Below are 24,877 nucleotides of genomic sequence, written 5' to 3' on the forward strand. Positions count from 1 at the left end.
ATTGGTCAATTCCTTTATGAAAAAATTTATTTATGGTTTGTTATGAAAATCTAAAAAAATATTATGTTTATTATAAACTTTAATAATATTTACTTAATAATTAATGAATTATCTTTATTATAAATACCTATTAAGTATATATTTGAATTTATTTCAAAAATTTATTTCTGTAATTTACTAATTTTTATACAACTTTAGTGTGTGGCGGGAATTTTCAACTTTCATTGTACTCAATACTATATACCTACTGTTTTTATAAATAAATAAAAATTTTATTAACATTTATAGTGTATATAAACTAAGTTTTAAAATTTTATCACTGAAAACAAAGTTAAATAATAAAAATTGTGAAAACTGTTTAAAAAATGTTCAATTAAACCGCTCCTGAACTATGCAGCCGCCATGTTTACAACTAACCTAACCTCTAACAAACAGACTGGATTTTAAAATCATAAAGCATCGTTACGTCTAAGTATAATTGTATTAATATCATAATGGTAAGTGAAACTAATAAACATTTTCCTTACTTATTATAGATTTTAACGTTAATTAATATATTTTCTTCTAAATAGGATCCAGCTCAAATAAGAGTGATTTGCAACTGCCGAGAACCAAATTGTAGACTTCATCATCTACAGCAAAGAATTGTAAGTCTCAAAAATATTTTTAGTCTTCATTACTTATTCTTTTAATTTACTCATTTAACATTCACTGTCTTTACAAATATTTAAAAACCTAACCTGTCAGAGAAATCTTTTTTTGTCTAATTAATTTACCCTCTTACTTTCTTAATAGTTTTCAAAACCTAACCTGCCAAAGAAATGTTCTTGTTAAATCAATTTTTTTAATCAATAGTTTTATTTTAGTCTAATAAATTAACTCATTTAATGTTCACTGTCTTTACAAATATTTAAAAACCTAACCTGTCAGAGAAATCTTTTTTTGTCTAATTAATTTTAATCTAAATTAATTTCTAATTAATAACCCTCTTACTTTCTTAATAGTATTCAAAACCTAACCTGCCAAAGAAATGTTCTTGTTAAATCAATTTTTTTAATCAATAGTTTTATTTTAGTCTAATAAATTTTCTCATTTAATGTTCACTGTCTTTACAAATATTTAAAAACCTAACCTGTCAGAGAAATCTTTTTTTTGTCTAATTAATTTTAATCTAAATTAATTTCTAATTAATAACCCTCTTACTTTCTTAATAGTATTCAAAACCTAACCTGCCAAAGATATGTTCTTGTTAAATCAATTTTTTTAATCAATAGTTTTATTTTAGTCTAATAAATTTTCTCATTTAATGTTCACTGTCTTTACAAATATTTAAAAACCTAACCTGTCAGAGAATTCTTTTTTTGTCTAATTAATTTACCCTCTTACTTTCTTAATAGTATTCAAAACCTAACCTGCCAAAGAAATGTTCTTGTTAAATCAATTTTTTTAATCAATAGTTTTATTTTATTCTAATAAATTTTCTCATTTAATGTTCACTGTCTTTACAAATATTTAAAAACCTAACCTGTCAGAGAAATCTTTTTTTTGTCTAATTAATTTACCCTCTTACTTTCTTAATAGTATTCAAAACCTAACCTGCCAAAGAAATGTTCTTGTTAAATCAATTTTTTTAATCAATAGTTTTATTTTTGTCTAATTAATGTACCCTCTTACTTTCTTAATAATATTCAAAACCTAACCTGCCAAAGAAATGTTCTTGTTAAATCAATTTTTTAATCAATAATCTCTTTTAAAATATTTGTTATATTATTGCAATGATAATACCTTATTAAAAATATTTTCAGTGTAATAAATTATTTATTTCCTATTTCAATATTGTAATAAATATTTGTTTTTAGAATAATTTGAACGCCGAACTTGCAGCCATGGAGAATGTTGAGTACAATCCCGAAGAGCCGGGGTTGTTTCTTCGAAGAAGAAATCGTTGGGATGAGCAACCAAACAACGTTCCAGATCAAAATGTTGAGCGAAATAACATTGACCTTGCAGCGCAACAAGATGGTCAATTGGAGATCATCAATCCAATAATTCCATTTGTATATGATCCAACAGGGGATCCACAACCATGGATCAGAATTCGGACTCGACCCCAATTGTCTATAGCACCTCGAGCACCAGTGCCGGCACCAAGAGAAGCTGCACCACAAGTAATTCAACCAATTGCTGATGTGCCACAAGCAGTTGCCCCGATCGCAGCACCTCGAGCACCAGTGCCGGCACCAAGAGAAGCTGCACCACGAGTAATTCGTCGAATCGCTCATGTGCCACGAGCAGTTGCCCCGATCGCAGCACCTCGAGCACCAGTGCCGGCACCAAGAGAAGCTGCACCACGAGTAATTCGTCGAATCGCTCATGTGCCACGAGCAGTTGCCCCGATCGCAGCACCTCGAGCACCAGTGCCGGCACTAAGAGAAGCTGCACCACGAGTAATTCGTCGAATCGCTCATGTGCCACGAGCAGGAGCTCCAATTCCAGCACCTCGAGCACCAGCGCCAATTCCAGCCCCAAGACGTTCTATTTTGATCCCACCACGCAATCTACGTGGAACAACACGCCAACGGATTTCAAGATCAATGAAAAACTTAGCTACTGCATTCACAAAAAAAAGACGCTAGTTTTTCATTTAATTTTTTTACATTCTAATTCTCCACTTTGATATTTATTTATCATTTTCTTTATTTTTTCAACTTTTTTAATGTTAAATTTACAACTTACATTCATATAAAAAAATGTTTTTTTTAGTTTTTTAATTCTTTCATAGAATTAAATTATTTTTACTTTAATAGTTTTTTTCAATCGGTTTTTTTCTATATAAAAAATGTTTTTGTTTTTTTTATTTAAATAATCTCAGAATGAAATAGTTTTTTTAATTTCATTTTCTTTAAAAAAGTTTTTCTAGTTTTTTTATTTCTTTTAAACAATTAAATTATTTGTTTTTCTTTCAACTGGATGTTCTTTAAAAATGTTTTTTTTTTAATTTTTTACTTCTTTCAAAGAATTAAATTATTTTTACTTTAATAGTTTTTTTCAATCGGTTTTTTTCTATATAAAAAATGTTTTTCTTTTTTTTATTTAAATAATCTCAGAATGAAATAGTTTTTTTAGTTTTATTTTCTTTAAAAAAGTTTTTCTAGTTTTTTATTTCTTTTAAACAATTAAATTATTTGTTTTTTTTTTCAACTGGATGTTCTTTAAAAATGTTTTTTTAATTTTTTATTTCTTTCAAAGAATTAAATTATTTTTACTTTAATAGTTTTTTTCAATCGGTTTTTTTTCTATATAAAAAATGTTTTTATTTTTTTTATTTAAATAATTTCAGAATGTAATAGTTTTTTAAATTTTATTTTCTTTAAAAAAGTTTTTCTAGTTTTTTTATTTCTTTTAAAGAATTAAATTATTTATTTTTTTCAACTAGATTTTCTTTAAATGTGTTTTTTAGTTATTTATTTCTTTCAAAGAATTAAATTATTTTTACTTTAATAGTTTTTTCAATCGGTTTTTTCTATATAAAAAATGTTTTTTTTGTTTTTTTTAGTTTAATAGGTTTTTCAATTGTTTTTTTCCTTAATAAAAAAAAGTGTTATTGTTTTGTTTTTATTTCTTTCAAAGTATTTATGTTTTATGATCTCAGATTGTAATAGGTTTTATAATCATTTTTTCCTGCATGAAAAAAAAGTGTTATTGCTTTTTTTGTTTCTTTTAATATTTTTTATTATGTTTTTATAAACGTTTTATAATATTACTATTTTTATACAAATTGTACGAAAATGTTTATATATATATTTTTTTGTAAGCATTTAAATATGTAAATAAAAAAGATAAATAAGCTATTATTAAAATGTGTTTGTTTCATTAAATTTTCCATTAACAATAAGTTTGAATCTTTTTTAAATAATGTTAATAAACGTAATTATTACTTGTTGAGTAAAATTTAAATACTTAGTAATATTTAGGTTAAAAAAATTGGAAAATTTCACTAATATTTGAGTAAAATTTAAATACTTAGTAATATTTAGGTTAAAAAAAATTGGAAAATTTCACTAATATTTTTTTAAAATAATTTAATTACAACATAAACATACAATTAAAACTGGAATTTTAAATAAATATGAATATTCAGTATAATTAATTTATTATAACAAAAATTTATTTGCAATAATTTCTTTTTCACAATAATATTAATAATTAATTATCAATTAAGGTTAGTTTAATTTATTAATTCTTGCTTGTTGCTAAATATTAATAATTTAATATTACTACTTTTAATTATTTTATTTATTAATAGAATATGGTATAATAAATATATAACTTTATAGTAATTTTCATTTTTCGAACTCAAATTTCGCGCCTTACCTACGGATGATCAGTAACATCTCAGTTACCTTTAACTACCGCGTGTAGCGCATGTAGCGAAAGTGAATGGTGGGGGACACCACATGGTGGGGAGAGAGACCTACAAGGGAGACCGGCACACGGCAGAGAGCTCATTCGGCTCATAGCAGCAGTTTGAGCAGGTCGCGATGGAGAGCTGCTACGAGTGTCAGGTGCGAGCGATCTCAATGTATAATGTGAGTATTAGTAATTCAGTAATTGAGTAAATAGATAATTAATTAAATATAATTATTTAAATGTAATTAATTTGTTTAGTTGCAGAATGAAGGGAATGAACTCCCGCTTCCCGCAACTCCTCCAGGGCCGTCCCAGTCACCGTGGTACCAGGTGGTGAATCCGCTACCACCTTCGGTGGACGTCAGGTCGCCGACATCGGAGCTGTCACCGCTGCACGCCATGTATCCTATGTGGCGGCCATATTCACCACCCTGGGCGTTGGTGGAACGACCGCCGACACCACCTCAACTCAGGATGGAACCGGAGTCTCCCCCACCCTTCATTCAGTTGGGGACTCCACCCAGGTCGCCTACACCGGTGGAATGGCTGCCTACAACTCCGCCAGGAAGTCCACCACGGTGTAGGTCACCGATACCCAGGGTGGAGTCCCCCGAGCCCAGGGTAGAGGAGAGAGAGCCGGCGGGACCTCCACCAGAGGCGCAGCCACCGCCCGCTCACGGTCGGCGTCGCTGCCATCGACGGCGGCGCGTAACTTTAAATTTAACTCTGAATTTTATTTTTAATAATCAATAAATTTTTTATTTTTTTTGTAAATTAGTATATTTATTTTGCGTATCCTGTATAGAAATTGTTACGACTGCGTTAGAGTAAGAGTGTTGCGCATGCGTGAATAGGTGGGGGAAAATTTAAGAGTAGGGATGCGTGATAGGTTGGAGTGAGGGTAAATGGTCTAGTGCGCATGCGTGAAAGGTAGGAGTGGGGATTTCGGGGTATATATTCAGGGATTTTGGCGAGTTTAGTCAGTAGCTGTTCTGTTCACAGATTCAGCGGTTCCAACAGCAGCAGCATCAGCAGATTCCCCTTGCCATTACTAATTGTCTTTTTTGTTATATTTACTGTCTTTTTTGTTACATTTACTGTGTTTATTGCATTTACTTTGTATTGGTTTGTAGGTTAAGTTCTTTACTTTGTAAGTTCGTTTTGTTTAGTATAAGTATTTTAGTTTGTAAGTTCATTCTTTTGTTAGTTTGTAAGTGTGTTCTTTTTAGTTTGTAAGTGTGTTCTTTTGTTAGCTTGTAAGTGTGTTCTTTATTCTTTTTTGTTAGCTTGTAAGTGTTTAATTTCAGGTGCAGAGATGAAGCGTAAGGCGAAGACCACCGATGGACCACCACGTAAGTATCCGAATTACGGTACTATTCTCGACGAGAGTGACGTAACTATTACTCTCATCAAGGAGGCTCTAGAGTTGATTCCTCTTTTAGACGACGTCAATTTAAGACGTTCATTCGTTGGGAGATGGATTGTAGAATGCTCACAACATGAAAACGTGTTATCGAGCATTCTCAAGTCGATGTACTTTACACATCAAAAGAAAAGATGTGTGAGCATTCTACAATCCATAATTAGACTTCGCGCATTATTTGAGTCCCACGTAGTAGATGGCGCTGGAATCGGTGACCCAGACATTAATAAACGTGTTCGCTGGGAAGAATGTGAGAGTGCGTTTGCGTGTAGACTGTACACTAATGTGATTCTGAATCTAGTGCACATTGATATAAGCGCGTTTTTAGACGATGCGTCTAGACTTTTTCAGGACCGCATTAGAGATGCTATAAACAAATATGGTCCTATTTTGGTGTATGGTGTTCTCATTGCCAACTTTAAAAGGGTTGAGAATGAGGAAGAAGTAGCTAAGCCAATTCCGTTTGGAACTAAGGCTAACAGCATCTTCCCCACAACCCTTTTAGATGATTGGTTTGATGAGAACATCAAGCAGCCAATCTTGCGCAGTGTAGAAGAGTTTCACGCAAAGGGATCAAATTGGAATCTTCAGTCTATTATAAGACTTGAAGTGAATGTAAACAAATACAATCCAATGCGTGCGAGCTCATACATTGATCTACCTTCACAAATTAAAAGAAAGAAAGCCTGTATTAACGTGCAAAACAAAGATAACGAGTGCTTTAAGTGGGCGGTACTGTCAGCCTTACATCCAAATGTCGTGAGAAGTGATCGTGTTTCTAACTATAAAGAATTTGAAAATGAGTTAAATTTTGACGGAATAGATTTCCCAGTAACGTTAAAAAATGTCCCGAAATTTGAAAAATTAAATGATATTTCAATTAATGTCTATGGTTTATCAAAATACTATGGGGACTTCTCAACACATCCTCTCCATCTCACTGCGGAAAAAAGAGATAAGCATGTAAATCTCTTGTATGTTGCCGACATGTATGCGGATGAAAGTGTTGACAGTAATGCATTGTATGACGATGATGGTTTTATGAATTTCCATTATGTATGGATAAAAAATTTGTCACATCTTGTTTCGAAACAATTGTCTGCTAAAAATGGTAAAAAACATATCTGTGACCGATGCTTACACTACTTTTCATCTGTAGATAGATTGAATGCACACATTGAAAATTGTAAAAAAGTGAATGAGTGTAAAGTAACGTTACCAAAACCTGACAAGAGTCTGATTACATTTAAAAATTATAAAAATAAAGAAAAGGTGCCATATGTAATTTACGCTGACTGTGAAAGTCTACTTCTTCCCGCCGATGAAGATGTAGACAATTTAAGTAAGACTGAGGTATTCCAGCGTCACAAATTGTTAAGCATAGGCTATTATATAAAATGCAGCTACGATGAATCATTATGTAAATATGTACCATGTCCGAAAAATGAATCCGACCCTGCCAAATGGTTTACTGAGGAATTAAGGCAATTATCTGAAAAAATTGATAATGTATTCAAAAATCCGATACCAATGAATGCCTTAACTCCTCAAGAAATCAGTGACTTCAAGCGAGCGACAATATGTCACATTTGTAATGAGAAAATACCGGCAAGCGAAAAGAAAGTCCGTGATCACTGTCACCTTACTGGCAAATATAGGGGTGCTGCCCATGAATCGTGCAATCTAAACTATCAAGATTGTCAAACGATCCCCGTAGTATTTCACAACCTAAGTGGCTATGACGCCCATTTTATAATTCACGCGATTTCGACGAGCTTTGAAGGAAAAATTGACCTCCTCCCCATTAACAAAGAGAAGTATATCTCTTTTACTAAACATGTCAAGGGGAGTGAGGTCAAATTTCGATTCATTGACTCATTGCGATTTATGGCAGCATCTCTAGAGAAACTCGCATCGTACCTAGACGAGTACAAAATCGTCAACTCCGTTTTTGCCAGTACGGTGACAGATCCGGAAAAAATTAAATTATTGACGCGCAAGGGTGTATTCCCTTATGAGTACTTTGACTCGAAAAGTAAGTTAGATGAGACAGAATTGCCCCCGATCGAGAAATTTTATAGTACGCTTTATGATGCCGGTATTTCTGATGACGAGTATGCGCATGCGCAGAAAGTATGGACCGAGTTTGACTGTCAGAATCTCTACGACTATGTACATTTGTATATGAAAACAGATGTATTGTTACTTGCGGATGTCTTTGAAAATTTTCGAAAAGAATGTGTTAAAGCGTACGGGTTAGATCCTGCTCACTATTATACGACCCCCGGTTTAACTTGGGATGCTATGCTCAAGTACACGAGCATAGGATTGCAACTAATAACCGATATCGATATGATTATGTTTGTTGAGTCTGGTATTAGAGGTGGCATAAGTCAATGCTGCAACCGATATACTATAGCGAATAATAGATATATGGAAAATTTCGATGATAGCAAAGATACAAGCTACATCATGTACTTTGACGCCAACAATTTATATGGCTGGGCAATGGCTCAAGCGCTCCCTTATGGCGGCTTCAAATGGGTTGATAATGTCGACAACTCCTTCGATTTTAATGTGCCTGACGATTCACCTGTTGGGTACATACTCGAAGTTGACTTGGAGTATCCTGAAAATCTCCACGATACTCACAAAGATATGCCATTTTGCGCAGAAAATGCGAAACCACCCCTCTCGAAACAGGAGAAATTATTAACAACTCTCCAACCAAAAGAAAAATATGTGATCCACTACCGCACTTTAAAACAAGTTGTCGCCAACGGCATTAAGCTTGTTAAAATTCATCGAGTCTTACAGTTTAAGCAATCAACATGGCTTAAACCATATATAGACTATAATACGATGATGCGAACCAACGCCAAGAATGAGTTCGAGAAAAATTTGTTCAAGCTCATGAACAATGCGGTATACGGTAAAACAATGGAAAATGTCCGTAAACATGTCGACATTAAGCTTGTCACCCAATGGTTTGGCCGCTATGGAGCTGAAGCCCTTATTTCTCGCCCCAATTTCCATAGTCGAGCAATATTCGACGAAAATCTGGTTGCCATTGAACTGCGTAAAACCGAGGTACTACTCAACAAACCAATCTATGTGGGGTTAAGTGTGCTCGATGTTTCCAAAACGCTAATCTACGATTTTCACTACGGGTATATGTTAAAAAAATACGGCGACAATTGTAAACTGATGTATACCGATACAGACAGTCTAATCTATGAAATTAAATGTAAAGATGTCTACAATGATATGAAAAATGACATCCAAAAGTTCGATACGTCAGACTATCCCGCAAACAACGTGTACGGCATTCCGCAAGCCAACAAAAAGATTCTCGGTCTAATGAAAGACGAATGTAACGGCAAGATCGTTACCGAATTTGTTGGCTTGCGGAGTAAGATGTACAGCGTACGGGTTGAAGGTAAAGATTTTATTAAAAAAGCTAAAGGCATTAAATCCGGCGTTGTGAAAAAATCGATTCACTTTGATGATTATGTAAAATGTCTGCGAGATTTTGACATTCAAACTCGAACACAGTATAATATAAGATCGCGACTACATAACCTCGAGACTGTAAAACAAATTAAAGTAGCTTTAAGTCCGCAAGACGACAAACGGTATTTGTTACCGGGGAGTACCGACACTCTACCGTGGGGACATTATGCGATCCCTAAAATCGACGAATGATTTTGTAAAACATGATTGTAAAAAAATAAAAGGTTTGTTAATAAATAATGCAATTATATATACAATTTCCATGTGTTTTTATTTAAAAAATCCTTCCATATATACATAATAACATATGATTAAAACTTATATTAATTTAAATGTGCAAATCGCCCCTAGTAACTTAACGCAAATGCCAATCAGCCAGCAAAGCAATCAAAGATTAATGTTAGCGTAGAATCTCTTTATAAATCAAAATTACTTCCAACAACAGACCTTCACAATGCCAGTGCCAACTGATTTGATTCATTATTGATTCATTGTTGATTCATTGTTGATTCATTATTGATTCATTGTTGATTCATTATTGATTCATTATTGATTCATTATTGATTCATTATTGATTCATTGTTGATTCATTATTGATTCATTGTTGATTCATTATTGATTCATTATTGATTCATTGTTGATTCATTATTGATTCATTGTTGATTCATTATTGATTCATTATTGATTTAATGTTAATTAAATTTGGCACTGGCAGTGTAAAGGTCTGTTGTTGGAAGTAGTTTTGATTTATAGAGAGGTTCTACGCTAACATTAATCTTTGATTGATTTGCTGGTTGATTGACATTTGCGTTAAGTTACTAGGGACGATTTGCGAATAATAGATTATACATTTGCTTTATCTTCCCACGTATTGTGAGAATTATCAAAGCCAAGCCATTTGACAAGAACTTTGTTTCCACGTGTCTTGAGAATTTTTTCCACAAGATAAATATCTGAATATTTTACTTTAAGAAGTTCCTCTTCATAAAATCCTCCGCTGATGGGTTGATCCTGGTAATCCTTGAGCTTGTAAGTCACTGGTTGAGTTGATACAACTTGATCCACGGTGAATATTTCTGTTGTCCAATTGGGTGTATATCCTTTCTCGAAAACGTTTTTATATTTGCTTACTCGAACTTTATCACCAATTTTATACTTTGGTCGTCTTAAAGGAATTTTTCTCAGTTTAGAGATCCTTTCTTTTAAAATTTCAACGTCTTCTGAAGTAACATCTTTAGGCTTCATTCCAATTGTTCTATGTTTTGTATTATTGTAGTTGGAAATAAGAGTAGGCAATATATCATACCACTTGTAATTTCCTCGTAAACTAAATTGCATCCACATTTTTCTTTTTAGTGTTCGATTAAACCGTTCAACAATGGAAGCTTTCATATTACTGTATGTTGAGTAAAAATTTATTTTATGCTTTTTCATTAATGCTTCAAATTGTGAGTTATAGAATTCTTTTCCTTTGTCACTATGCAAGTTTTTTGGTATGCGTTTTTTAGCAAATATAGATTGCATTGCATGAGAAACATCTTTTCCATTTTTACTTTTTACTGGAACAGCCCAAGCATATTTCGAAAATATGTCTATAACTGTTAGTAAATACTTGAAACCTTTATTTATTCTTGAATAAGGTATCATTTCTACTAAATCTGCTTGCCATGTCTCATCAATATCACGCATTTCAACTCGCCGTCGAGGATAATTTTTTCTAGACTGGGTATGAAGTTCATTCACTACTGTTAATTTTTTGTTGTTCATTCTCGAGAGCACTTAAGCGAGTATCCAATTCACTAATAATTTCAGCTGTTCGATAAGATAAGTCTTGATTTATATCTTTTTCAAAATTTTTTATTTTTTCTGTAATAGAGTCTTCAAGAACTTTTAGAAATAAGTTGTTATTGTCCACCTCTGATCTAAGTGAGGCACTAGCTTCATACAATAAACGCACTTCGTGTTTTATCATATGTCGTACAAGTTTTAAATTGACAGCGTCGTTTTCTTCTTCAGCGTTAGCAAGATTAGAGAGTTTTCTTCCTTCAACGTCAAAGTTACCTTGAGAATTAAGTTTAAAACCAACTCCAGGAGGCCCTCGTCTTGCTGTTCCTCTTTGATTGAGAGGATGTCCGAACACGTCAATGCTCATTGTTGAAATGAATGATATTTGCTAAAACACATCTTAATATATAATTTTAGCTTCACGTAGTTCCTCAATGATAGACATGATTTCATTATTGTGACTAGGATTTCCAGCAGCTTGAGAAGCCATTAATAGTCTAAGACGGTCAACCAACTCATTTGGATCATCCCAATAGATATATTCTCGTTGAAAATTTTTGTTTGTAATCATAAATTTAGGTAATGAACTACCGCTTACAGATGACCGTTTGGTAGGTGTTCGAGGGAAGAATTGAGATATAAAATTCAAATACTTGTAACTCTTATCCGAACGTATAGATTCAGAGGAACTATACTTCTTTTTGTGTGCATTAGTAGCAATCAGAATCTCTTTATAGTTTCTTTCATCATCTTCACTTATAAGCGATGTAGTAGGTTTACTTTTAAATAAAAGTTCAAGTAATCCAAGCGTTTGAAGATATCGTTTATTACCAATTTTTACATGCTGATCTTCAAGAGTTATTGGTGAATCACCAATCATAAGTGATCCATCACTTAGCTTACGTATGCCGTATGTTGAATCTAAACATTGCTTTCTATTATGATTTAATAAGTATAGAAATTTATTACTTATTTTATCATCATCTGGAGATTTTTCAGTTTCACTTTCAAAGTATATGCTATCATCCATCTTCTGCTCTTTCTTTTCAATCTTGATATTTTCATGTTCAGTGTCTGTCAAGTTAATAATTTTTTGTAAGGGTTGAACTATCGGTTTAAAAGTTTCAGTCAGCACATTTTCAGCTTCTTCTTTTCCTAATTTTAACATACGATGTTTTCGCCTAATTGCCTCGCTAGCTTTAGCAATTTGATGAAGATATTCTTTTTCTTTATGAAACATGTTATTATTACAAGGTTTCATATTGAACTAACAATATTTTAGGGATGATCCTATATTTATAGTGTTACAAAGCTATCAAATCCTTTTCTATACCTTCCATCATTTAAATCAGAATCCTTATCAATTACTACAAATCCATATTTGTCTGAATTCCAACATGTTGAACATAGTTCTCGAAATTGATTAAATGTCATGTCAGTATTAACATGATCATCATAAACATGCCTTAAATTTTTCTCATCTTGACGAAAAAGAACTAGTAAATTAACATTATCACGTACCAAATGTTTAGGAACGCGGGCATATGTTTGACAAAGATAAAAAGAATCAACATCAACATGTCTACCCATGCAAAAGAATGCCCTTACATTATCTTGCTTCTCGCAAGCAATATCATCAAATATAAATATTGAATTTCGTTTTGCATCTTTAGGAGTAATGACTTCTTCATGCTCACTAAATGGTAAATACTCTACTCCTTCAACATTATTAACAACTTGTTCCAAGAATTTATACTTGGGTTGATGTAAAGACTTTGAGTATAAGTAAATATTATCAAATCTAAGACCATTAGGATGTAAAATTAAAGAAAGGAGTACATTTGTCTTTCCACAATTTGATGGTCCACAAAAAATAGCTCGAATACTACCGGAAAATAAACTACCATGACGCTTCACTTTCTTCTCTTGTTGTTCAACAATCGAGTCTAGATTGACGACTGGCAGCTTGTGAAGTTGTTCCTTGAACCGCATTCTGATTTAGACTGCCGCTAAAGGTATAAATACAGCGCTTATATAGCTCACAAGTCATTCTAATTTTAACTTTCACAGAGTAAGGTATGATTATACATCATCGCTCTCAAGGAAAAGGGTTAATTAATAAACTTATAAACAAGTTACCATTTGAATTACATTTGCCAGGTTATCAATATTGTGGACCAGGCACAAAGTTAGCAAAACGTCTAGACCGAGGTGATCCAGGTGTTAATCCATTAGACGCCGCTTGTAAAGAGCACGATATTGCTTACTCGAAAAATCGAGAAAACGTTGAAGAAAGAAACGCTGCTGATAGAGTATTAGCTGACAAAGCGTGGCAACGTGTATTTGCTCCAGACGCACAATATAGTGAAAGAGCTGCAGCTTACGCAATAACAAACGCTATGAAAGCAAAATCAAAATTTGGAATGGGAGTAAAGAAGAAGAAGACAAAGTCAAAGAAACGAGTAAAGAAGACAAAATCAAAAAAACGAGTAAATCTTAGAAAAATTGTGGATGCTGCAAGAAAATCAATAATTCCTGGTAATGATGCTCGATCAACAATAAAGTCAGCTATTGAAACAGCTCGAAAAGCTGTAAGGAAAGCAGGTGGTAGAGAAAAGGTTTTAACACCTCGTATTCTACCTGTTCCATCAAAAGTTGGTGGTCTGTTACCATTAATTCCAATTTTTGCTGGTCTAAGTGCACTTGGAGCGCTTACTGGGGGAGCTGCTGGTGTAGCAAAAGCTGTTAATGATGCAAGTGCAGCAAAAGAGCAGTTGAAGGAAGCTCAGCGTCATAATAGAGAGTTGGAAGCAGTGGCACTTGGCAAAGGTCTACATTTAAAACCATACCGACAAGGGTTGGGACTTCATTTGAAACCATACGTTAAAGGACAAGGTATTAAGAGGCGATGTAGAAAAAAAAAAGTTTAAAGCTACCTCAACGAGCACTTACAGATCTAGATTTACTTAAATATGCTAAAGAAATGAAAATTTCCCATTTTCGAGGAGTTTATATGCGAAATGAACTACCTATAAGTGGTCCTCGAAAAAATGAATCCGCCATTATTAATTTAGATGATAAAGATGGTTCTGGAACTCATTGGGTTGCATATAAAAAAGTTAATAATAAAGCAGTATACTTTGATAGTTTTGGAAATCTTCAACCACCCTATGAACTTGTCAATTACTTAGGTTACAATACTTTAATACAGTATAATCATCAAAATTATCAAGATTATAATAGTTTTAATTGTGGTCATTTATGTCTAAAATTCTTATGTGGACAGCTTGAAATAACTCAAAAATATATTCTATATAAGTGATTGTAAGTCATTCCACCTAATCAGTTTATAAAAAGTCATCAACATGGAAGAATCTTTTACTCTGACTATCTCAGGCAATTCATCTGTCCTGGAGGCAGAATATTTTCCTCCGATAGAATTATTATCTAATAAAAATTATGTACTTGGCTTAGTTGAATTACTAACCTTCAATTCAATTCCTAATATTGATCAAGGTAAAAATAAATTTTATATTGGTGATAAAGTGATTACTATACCCCCTGGAAGCTATGAAATTGAAGATATTGAAAAATATATTCAAAACTCTATTGAAAATGGATCTGAAATTGTAAGAATCAAACCTAACAATAATACTTTACGTAGTGAAATAACAAGCAGCCTTGAAGTGAGTTTTGAACAAAACGATTCAATTGGTAAATTATTAGGATTTACTCCACGAATATTGACAGCTAATATACCTCATACGTCAGATGTACCAGTAGCCATTCTTAAGGTAAATGCTATCAGAATTGAATGTAACATTACTACTGGTGCATACATAAATAATAAAAAGGTACACACAATTCACGAATTTTTTCCAATTGTACCAGCTGGATATAAGATTGTGGAAGTTCCATCTCACGTCATTTACCTTCCAATCGCCGTGAAGACAATACATAATATTCAAATAAGAATCGTTGATCAAGACGGAGATTTAATAAATTTTAGAGGTGAAACTATAACCATTCGATTACACGTTAAATCAACGTAATGGGAATTGTATTTCATAGAAAAACTGGTGGAAGCTATATAAATGAGTTACCATGTCAGAAGTCATTCATTCCTCAATCAGTTCGCAAGAGACTAACATCTCAGAACATACTATTTCTGAAGCAGCTCGGCCTAAGAGTTTATCAAGAAAACAAGGGAAAAAATTAATTTTTCACATACTTTTTATTTGTTGTTGTAACAAAAATGGAAGAGATTTTAAACATTCTAAGTCCAGTAAAATTTGATAATTCTGTGGCACACTATGAGATTCATGCACATCAACCATACGTGTCATCAGCATTTAATAACAGTGACGAGATTCGAATTGCAGTTCAACATCAAGACTTGTACATTCTTCCCTCTAAAAGTACTCTACACGTCACTGGAAGAATTGTTAAGCCTAACAATACGCTTGTAACTAATACAAAGTTAATTAGCAATGGTATTTCCTACCTGTTTAATGAGATTCGTTATGAATTAAATGGTGTTGAAATTGATCGCTCCAAAAATGTTGGTATTACAACCACAATGAAAAATATAATTTCTCAAACACCTAATCAAATGATTTACTCTGAAAATGCTGGTTATCTACCTTATGATGATGATGATAGCAGAGTAACAAATGATGCTGGATATTTTGATGTAAATATTCCACTAAGTATGATTATTGGTTTTGCTGAAGACTATCGAAAGATTGTTGTAAATGCAAAACATGAACTTATTTTAACAAGATCTCGTACTGATCTAAATGCTGTAGTAAACATTGAAGCAGCAGAGCGTGAAGAATTTAAAATTATTATTAATAAAGTTGAATGGTTGATTCCATATTTAATGGTAAATGATCGACAAAAAATTGAATTATTGAAATTCATTGAAAAAGACTCACTTATAACAATGAGTTTTAGATCATGGGATTTGTATGAATATCCTATGATTCCTGCCACTCAAAAGCATGTGTGGACTGTAAAAACTTCAACACAAGTTGAAAAACCTCGATATGTTATTCTTGGTTTTCAAACAAATCGAAAAGAAGATCAAGAAAGGTATGCAAATTTATTTGATACCTGCAATCTTCTCAATGTTAAACTTTTCTTAAACTCACAGTACTATCCTTATGGAAATTTAAATTTAAATTTTACTCAAAACAAATTTTCCATATTATATGAAATGTATTGTAATTTTCAACCGTCCTACTATGGAAAAGAATCTGAACCTTTATTAACTAGAAATAACTTTAAAGATTATGCACCATTGGCTGTTATTGATTGCTCAAAACAAAACGAATTTCTAAAACAAGCATCTGTAGATGTGCGATTGGAATTTGAAGCAAGTGAAAATTTTCCAGCCAATACAGCTGCATATTGCCTTATAATTCACGACCGCATTATACAGTATACACCAATCAGCGGCGTTGTTAAAAAAGTAACGTGATTGGTAGAAATAATGACCAATCGTACACGACATCGGTAGTGGGGGTATTTGGAGTGGTGGGGGAAAGGCTATAAAGAGAGCGTCTCTCTAAGGCTTGAGCCATTATTCTATTTCAGATACCATGGCGTACGTCGTAGATATTCAGTGCTTCAAGAGACCATACAACGAGTTTGTCATCAAAGAGTTGGCGATTCTACCACTTCAACAAGATGCTCATCCATTGGTCTACCTCTTCGAGCCGCCATATGCCTGGAGTCGATTGCCTGCAAGATACAAATGTGAGAATCGATGGCTTACAAATAATTATCATGGTATCGATTGGGCTGCTGGTGACGTATGTTATGAAGAATTACAACCTATAATAAAAGAAGTACTAATAGGTACACCTACCGTTTATGTAAAAGGTTTAGAAAAACAAAAATGGTTCGAAAAATATACATTGAATGTGTTTAATTTAGATGATTTTAAATGTCCGTCGCTAAAAAGTTTAAGTGTAGACAGTTCATCTACATGTACAAATCACACACGTAGCTTTAGCAATTGCGCTGTTAAAAATGTATGTAATCTACGAAATTGGTTGATACAACCATCGAATGTACTACGAAATAATATAGAAAATAATAATGAAGTTGACAATGATTGTACATTGAAAGATTTTTATAATGATTGTGAAAATTTCCTATATAATGAATAAATGTATTAAATGTCTATTAATGTTTACTTTAATTAACCTTTCCCTATCCTATTATCTTTATTACACATGTGTAAAACTATTAAACATGTTAAAACTAGTCTAGACTTGTCTTATGACGTCACAAAGTGGGCGTGGCTCAATAATAAAAAGTGGGGGTATTTTACAAACATAAAAAGCTATTGCGCATGCGTAAAATAGTGGTAGGGGTACTGCGCATGCGTAAAAGTAATGGTGGGGATAATGCGTGATATTTGGGTATAAATAGAGGCACCTTGAGCTGTAAAGCTCATTCTGTTTTGTAACTTCACAAAGTATTATCTCTAAGAAAAGATGGATCTAACCAAAATCAACGCCATTGGTCGCATGGATGCTTTCCTACCTACGAAGCCGCTATCCGAGCTGACTCCTGGACATAAGTATCCTATAACGAAGATCCAGGTCGTTAACACCAGGTATGGAGTCAAGGTCGTCGTTGAGGTGGATAAAAAATTCAATACATTCCTACCTTCAAGATTTGTACCAATGTTCACTGATGACTCTATATGCTTGGATCAGATGCAAGAAGCTATTAGTTCTGGACAATTACGGCTGAAGTATATTGGTGGTCCATACAACCATATTGAATTTAAAATTAAACAAGTGTAAATATTGTATATTGAATGTAATAAATGTATGAACTGTTATTAATACTGTATTTAATTAAATACCTTCATTAGTATTACGTTAGATAATAAGGTATACATTTTAAGGTTATGTTTAATGAAATAAATTTTAAGGTTATGTTTAATACAATATATTTAAAGGTTATGTTTAATATAATAGATTTTAAGGTTATGTTTAATATAATAGATTTCAACAACTTTTACAAGCGCCATCTATTAAAATTTTAATAATCTTATTAGTGTATACAATATGACGCCATCTTTTCCCGCGAAATACAAACGATTCAGTTGTGGCGCCATCTCTCGGCACAACACTCAAACCGCACTCTGTCGGTAAAACAAAATGGCGTCTCACTGTCCAAGCGGTTTGAATTTTTCAAATAAATTTTTTAAATTTCCCGCGGTTTGAATTCGATGGTAACGCCATCTCTCGGAGGCAGCCGGAACTCAATGGTCGGTAAAGCAGAACATCCTTTCCAATAGACTTTAAATTTCCAAAATAAAATTTTTAAATTTCCCGCCAAGCAAGTTTGAATTCGCTAGTGGCGCCATCTAGCGGTGGCAGCAGGAACTACGCTCGGTCGGTAAAACAGAGAACCCCTTCTAAGCCACTCGAAAGTTTGAAATTAAAATTTTAAATTTCCCGCCAAGGGGTTTGGAATTTGTAAGTGGCGCCATCTAGCGGTGGCAGCAGGAACTACACTCGGTCGGTAAGGTAGAACACCCCTACCAACCACTGATAAAGTAGAAATCTGCATTACCGACCGAGGGTACTTAGCCGAGATCAGAACCTGTCCCAGATCTCTCCTAGCTATACTACTTGCCTTGAAAATTTTTTGAAAAACTCTTTTAAAATATCTTTCACTCTCACCTTCTTGGCGAGTGATATGTGAATATAATGATTGATAAGCTTGTCAAAATTTGTGACAGACAATTAGAAATTCTTGTCACACTCTCGGGCACGTCTATGTATATATGGACCGCATTAGTTGTCAACTCATTTTGTCAGAATATAAGCTCTTTGGCGTGCAAATACTCACAGTTTACTCTGAGATGAACCCTCTTGCTGACTGCTGGGGGGACATCGTTGCTTGCTATACAAAGATAAACTCCCATTTGATGCCTGTTCACCCTGCTTAATTCCAATCTCCCGCTTGACAGGGTGGACACTGTAATGTCAAATAATTTTTCTCTATGAAGTTCTCATCTCCACATAACAAGCATATTATACATACATATATTTTTTATTTTTCGAAAATTCTCCCTTTTGACAAATTTTTCACCATCAGAAAAAAGAGTCTACTGATAATTTTTATTATTTGGTTCAAATAAATTTTATTTCGTTCAAATCGATTTTATTCCAAAAAAAATTTCATTTGTTTCAAATAAATTTTACTTGGTTCGAATAAATTTTATTTGGTTCAAGTAAATTATATTTGGTACAAATAAACCTTTTTGGTTGAAATAAATTTTGTTTGGATCAAAGAAATTTTTTTGGTTGAAATAAATTTTGTTTAGATCAAAAAAACTTTATTAGCTTAGAAAAACTTTAAAAAACATTTAAAAAACTTTAAAAAAACTATTAATTTAAAAAAAAATAAATTTTTTGTACCAAATAAAATGAATTTGCTTTAAGTATAAATTTATTTGAAAAAGAGGAAACAAAGAAGAAAAAGAGAAAGGGAAGCAGAAGGTGAAATAGGAAAAGAGAAATGAAGAAATGGAGAAGAAGAGAAAGAGGAACAGTGAAAAAGAGGGAGAATGATAAGTGAAAAAAAAGAAACAGAAAGATACGAGAGAGTGAGGAGAGGGAGAGGATTATTTGGTAAATGGGAATGCACATTTTGAATTTTCCGCAATTTTAATGACTTTGATTACAGCCCAGTGGCTCGTAATCACAAGCTATAATGCACTTAGCCTCCTGCCATGACGAGTAAGAGAGGCGGTTTGGTGAAACTTTTTACACGAGCTGTAGAATCTTCTTCACCTCTCCAATACTACTGATTACGCGAATTAACATAAAGGGTGAGAGCTGTAAAAAGAAAAAAAAAAAAAAAGAAGTAGGAGGAGCTTGACTAAAAGCAAAAAAAAGGAGGTTGATCTACCCTCAACTCGCCACCACATTTTCCATCGCGTGGTTTATGGCACGTTCCCTTAGCGGAAATTCCTTTCAGCTTACGATTAAATTCGCCAAAAAGAAAGAAAAAGAAAGAGGAAGAAAAAAAAATAAAACGAGATCAAATTTTTTCCACAGGATAAATTGATGGTAATTATAGAAAATTGCTTAGGAAAGAGATATTTGTATACTTTATCAAAATCACTATTTTCTAATCTTTTCAATTAATATTGTTATTATTACTATTGCTTATATTATTTTTTTTTAATTATTATTTTCATCAATTTTGATTATTTTTTTGCTGACTATAGTTTCATATGAATTAATTAAATCAATTATTTATTCATTTATTTACAAATTATTACACGTAGGAAGAATGAGAATAAGTTAGATTACACTGGGTTACAAAAAAATGGTCATATCGTGTTTATTCAAAGTTTCCTGTGATTATTGAAAGTTTAGGTGTCACTGAATAAGAATATACCAGTAAAACATTTTTTCATTCGGTCATTCCCTTAAAAAAACGAGTTTAAAGTGTCAAAAACCGTATTTTTAGCACTTTTTGAGGCAGCGTAACAAGAAAACGCAACATGATAAAAATCTCTACAAGAGCTTAAATAAAAGCTCAAACCTTCAACTTTGAGGCTCAGAACTGAAAAGTACTTAAATAATCAATAAAAACCTCCTTAATCAAGCAGTCGCTACCTGAAATTGTCAAAAAAGCTAGAACAGGAAGCAATTGGTAAAAATCGATTTCCTTAAGCGGATTCGGTTGCAACTTGTTACTTGAAGTTTTTTGAGGTTTCTAATGACGAATTGGAACTTAGATTTAAAAAATTTCAAAATGGCGGACTGAAAATAATGAATTCACTCAATTTTTCAAAATTTGCGTTGATAATTTTAAAAAATTGAGTCCGCCACTTTGAAATTTTTTAAATCTAAGTTCCAATTCGTCATTAGAAACCTCAAAAAACCTAAAATAACAATTTGCAACCGAATCCGGTTAGGGAAATCGATTTTTACCAAGTGCTACCTAACCCAGCTTTTTTGATAATTTCAGATAGTGACTGCAGGTTTTCAGTGCTTCTTTAAGTACTTTTCAGTTCTGAGCCTTAAAGTTGAAGGTTTAAGCTTTTATTTAAGCTTTTGTAGAGATTTTTATCATGTTGCATTTTCTTGTTACGCTGCCTCAAAAAGTGCTAAAAATACGGTTTTTTGAGACTTTAAACTCGTTTTTTAAGGGAATGACCGAATGAAAAAAAGTTTTTCTGGTATATTCTTATTCTGTGACACCTAAACTTTCAATAAACACAGTAAATTTTAAATAAACACGACATGACCATTTTTTTGTAACCCAGTGTTATAAAGCTAGATTGCATTGCTATTAGCAATAGCTAATGCAATTACATTATGATTGTTAATTACGAGTTTTAATTATTATTTTGTTAGATATTAGAATTTTTAATTAAACTATAATAGAAAAAAAAATAATAAAAGGAGAAATTAATTATTTCATCTATATTGAAAGTGTAATGTGTGAATTTATAAGTTGTAATTGAAATTTCATTTGATTAAAGTAGTTTTGAAATTAATACGTTTCTCTTAATTAATAAAGTAGCTAATAGGATGCTTATTCGATTTAGATCTTTGGATCTGATTCTCCCTATTATGATGCATTTCTCTGTAACCCTATTATAATGGTTGGCAACATCGAATCTGATTCTCGCTACCCTTCGAGCGTAATGCATATTTGAATAACCCCTATTAGACTCCTATTTTAGATTATGCAACCTAATTCAACTTGAAATTATAATCGGCAAACAGAACAATAATATGTAATTGTATTTTTATTTCGTTACACTTTATTTATTTTTTTTATTTCTTCAATTATTTTTGGTAATTTTATTCTTCAATTTCGTTATTATTATTATTATTGTTGTTATTGTTTTTAATTATTTATTATTAAATAATTAATTGATATAAAATTTCCTTTTATATCAAATTAATTATTTAACAAATCGCAGCGAATTATTGAAAAAAAGTGGCACATCAATTAGAGACTCAAGATTATTTTATTTCAAGAAAAAAAAACCAAATATATCCGTTTAAAAGAATCGTGAGAATGTCTCAATTATGAAAACTTTTAAAGTTAAAGTATATTATCTTTTATGATAGGAAATTCGAAAGATCACAAGACCAAAAATCCACATTGGAAGAGACCCATATATCTTCTTCTCATTTTCTGAGGGATCGATTGAACTCGTTCCTTCTTCCTTCAAGCGTGAAATGAACACCGCAAACTCATTTTTTTGCAAGCACTTTGAATCGTCTATTTCGTTTGAAAGACTAAGGATCACATTTTGAAATGGAACTTCTTCAAATAATTGGAAATCTCGTTTCTCACAATTTTTTTTTCACCCTCCCTCCTCCGCCCTGTGTACCCCTTCCACATTGCAGAAATTTCTCTCCTTGATCTTTACTTTAGGAATGAAACACTTGAGAATAATATACGTATAGTGTGAGGAAAATAGATATGAAAAAAAATTAGTTTTTTAATCGTAAATCTTTTTTTTTTATTGAGAAATTAAAAAGGGGTTTTTCTGGGAAGATTCGAACGTTATTATCTAATTTATATAGGTACTAAATGGCTTTACCACTTTTACCAAATATTAATTTTTCATTATTATTATTATTTATTATTGTAAAAATTAAATTTATTTAAATGAAACAAATATTTAATGTAAATTCTTCAAAAAGGTGCCTTTTCGGATTACAGAGAATATTATATTTAATAACAATTTTGTTTTTTATAAGTTTATAAATTTTTTTACAATTTAGAAAAAATAATTATATTTTAATTTTGTGAACATTTTTTTTTTACAAATTAGAAAAAATTATTTTCTAATTTTTGTAAAAATGTTTTTTACAAATTAGAAAAAATTATTTTATCAGGGTTACCACGCAACCTGGAAATCTGGAAAACCTGGAAATGTCAGGGAATTTTATAAATCTTGAAAAAACCTGGAAAAGTCAGCGAATTTCGATCGGAATCTTGGAAAATTATTGTTTTCTAAAGTTATTGTGCTTATTCTTGAAACCTAATTTTACTTAAATATTTCAAAATTAATTGAATTTTAAAAGAGTTGCGTTTACAATTTTCATAAATAGATGAACTTTAAAAGGTCTCAATTCGAAATTTTAGAAAATTTCAATTTTGAATGAATGAATTAAATAATAAAAATTTCACACAAATTCTATTATTTACAAATTTTTTATAATTTTCTTCACAATAATTCAATTATTTTCATAAAGAATAACATTTTTTTACCAGGAATTCAATTATTTTCATAAATAATTAACTTTATCGCATAATTTCACTAATTATGAATACAATTTTAATGAAATCTCTTGAAAAATGTAATTATCCTTAATAATTTTATTAAAATTCATCAAAGAAATTCAATTATTTTAAAAAGCCTTTCTATAATTTATTTATTAGCATTTAATTATTATTGTCAATACATTTTTAATTTTTAATTTAATTCAATTATTTTAAAAAGAAATATATTATTAAAATTTGTCTTAAGAATTCAAATATTTTTAAAAGTAATAAAATTCATCAAAGACATTCAATTATAGTCAAAAGTTTAAAAAAATTCTTGTAAAAATTTCAATTATCTTTATAAATAATAAAATTCTTTTTCAGAATTCAATTATTTTTAAAAATTTTAATAAAATTCTTGGCAAAATTCCAATTATTTTCAAAAACTTTTCTCAATTCAATCAAATTTTTTACAACGATTCTATTATTTATTTAAATTTGTCAAAAGAATTTTAATTATTCAAAAATTTGTTGATAAAATTCTTCATTAGAATTTAATTTTGAGAAACATTCGATTATTCAGTAAATTATTTATTTTTTTTATTTAAAAAATTGAATTTTTGTAAAATCTTCTAATAAAAATTGATTTCAATATGGATTTCAGTTAAAATTTTAAATAATAATTGAATATTAAACTCCCTAAATTTGATTTGGTAAAAATGGTTTCTAATTTGAATTAGTGACCGACTTTTTGCTTTAGAATATTTAGATTTTAATAATAAATAGTCGTTTTTACTAATTTAATAGTTAATTTATAATTTTATTTATTTAATTTTAGAAGTAATATTGAATTTTGAAAAGCTTTCAATTTATAATCTTTGAAAGTTTGAATTTTTTATACTTTTAACTGTGAATTATGTAGATTTAATTTTTTTTAAAAAGTTTAATGGAACTTTTAAAATTATGTGAAGTGTTTATTTTCTAATATATATTTGATTAAAAAATTTCCGAATAATCTATGAAATTTCGTAAAATTGAATTGTAAACAAAAGAATTTGAAAGTTTTCAAAGAAATTTTTCAAAAATTATTAAAAATGAATGAATAATTAATTTAAAGAAAAGTTTTAGCTAAAAATAATTGATTTGAAATGATGAAAATAAATTTTTCTGAAGTTACAGTAACAATATTTTTATAATATAAAATAATTATTTTATCAGTCGATCATCTTTAATAATTAATTAATTATTATAAAACATGAAGAAATTGATTGCTCCGAGTCGAAGACTCGGAGTGATGGATTTCTTAATGTTTTATAACAATTTTTTTAAAATTGTTTAATTTCAAATAGGTAATAATAATCATTAAATATTTATTTAAAAAAGAATTAATTTTTGTTGTCAACAAATGTAGTTTTAAAAACCTGGAAAAGTTACGTTTTTTAACTTGGAAAACCTGGAAATGTCTGGGAA

General features: G+C 31.2%; 4 protein-coding genes across 4 annotated transcripts in view; 2 read left to right on the forward strand and 2 right to left on the reverse strand.

Moving 5' to 3' along the window:
* The first annotated feature begins 4,439 nt into the window (after positions 1–4,439).
* On the forward strand, positions 4,440–9,619 carry LOC122501291. The gene is made up of 2 exons (XM_043610642.1): positions 4,440–4,589; positions 4,669–9,619. Exon 2 carries the CDS (start codon positions 5,726–5,728, stop codon positions 9,536–9,538), a length of 3,813 nt encoding a protein of 1,270 aa, XP_043466577.1. The 5' UTR covers positions 4,440–4,589; positions 4,669–5,725; the 3' UTR covers positions 9,539–9,619.
* LOC122501237 (vegetative cell wall protein gp1-like) lies at positions 4,542–5,236 on the forward strand. The gene is made up of 3 exons (XM_043610559.1): positions 4,542–4,589; positions 4,669–5,118; positions 5,216–5,236. Exons 1-3 carry the CDS (start codon positions 4,542–4,544, stop codon positions 5,234–5,236), a joined length of 519 nt encoding a protein of 172 aa, XP_043466494.1.
* Positions 9,620–11,531: 1,912 nt separating the features above from the next.
* On the reverse strand, positions 11,532–12,392 carry LOC122501250. Its single transcript, XM_043610583.1, has one exon. The coding sequence runs from the start codon at positions 12,390–12,392 to the stop codon at positions 11,532–11,534; it is 861 nt and encodes a 286-aa protein (XP_043466518.1).
* Positions 12,393–18,818: 6,426 nt separating this feature from the next.
* The window catches only part of LOC122501185 (neurotrimin-like), a 156,709-nt gene continuing 150,650 nt past the window's right edge, over positions 18,819–24,877 (reverse strand). The window contains exon 6 of the mRNA XM_043610483.1: positions 18,819–19,138. Coding sequence (XP_043466418.1) covers positions 18,975–19,138 — 164 coding nt within the window. The 3' untranslated portion in view covers positions 18,819–18,974. The remainder of the gene's footprint in view (positions 19,139–24,877) is intronic.

Source organism: Leptopilina heterotoma, unplaced genomic scaffold, assembly GCF_015476425.1.
Source record: "Leptopilina heterotoma isolate Lh14 unplaced genomic scaffold, ASM1547642v1 Lhet_103, whole genome shotgun sequence".
Classification (NCBI taxonomy): domain Eukaryota; kingdom Metazoa; phylum Arthropoda; class Insecta; order Hymenoptera; family Figitidae; genus Leptopilina; species Leptopilina heterotoma.

Coding starts and splice junctions, on each gene's coding strand:
- LOC122501291 (XM_043610642.1), top strand. CDS start 5,726: ATGAAGCGTAAGGCGAAGACCACCGATGGACCACCACGTAAGTATCCG.
- LOC122501250 (XM_043610583.1), bottom strand. CDS start 12,392: ATGAAACCTTGTAATAATAACATGTTTCATAAAGAAAAAGAATATCTT.
- LOC122501237 (XM_043610559.1), top strand. CDS start 4,542: ATGGAGAGCTGCTACGAGTGTCAGGTGCGAGCGATCTCAATGTATAAT. Junction 4,590..4,668: donor GAGCGATCTCAATGTATAAT/GTGAGTATTAGT, acceptor TAATTTGTTTAG/TTGCAGAATGAAGGGAATGA. Junction 5,119..5,215: donor GCTGCCATCGACGGCGGCGC/GTAACTTTAAAT, acceptor TATCCTGTATAG/AAATTGTTACGACTGCGTTA.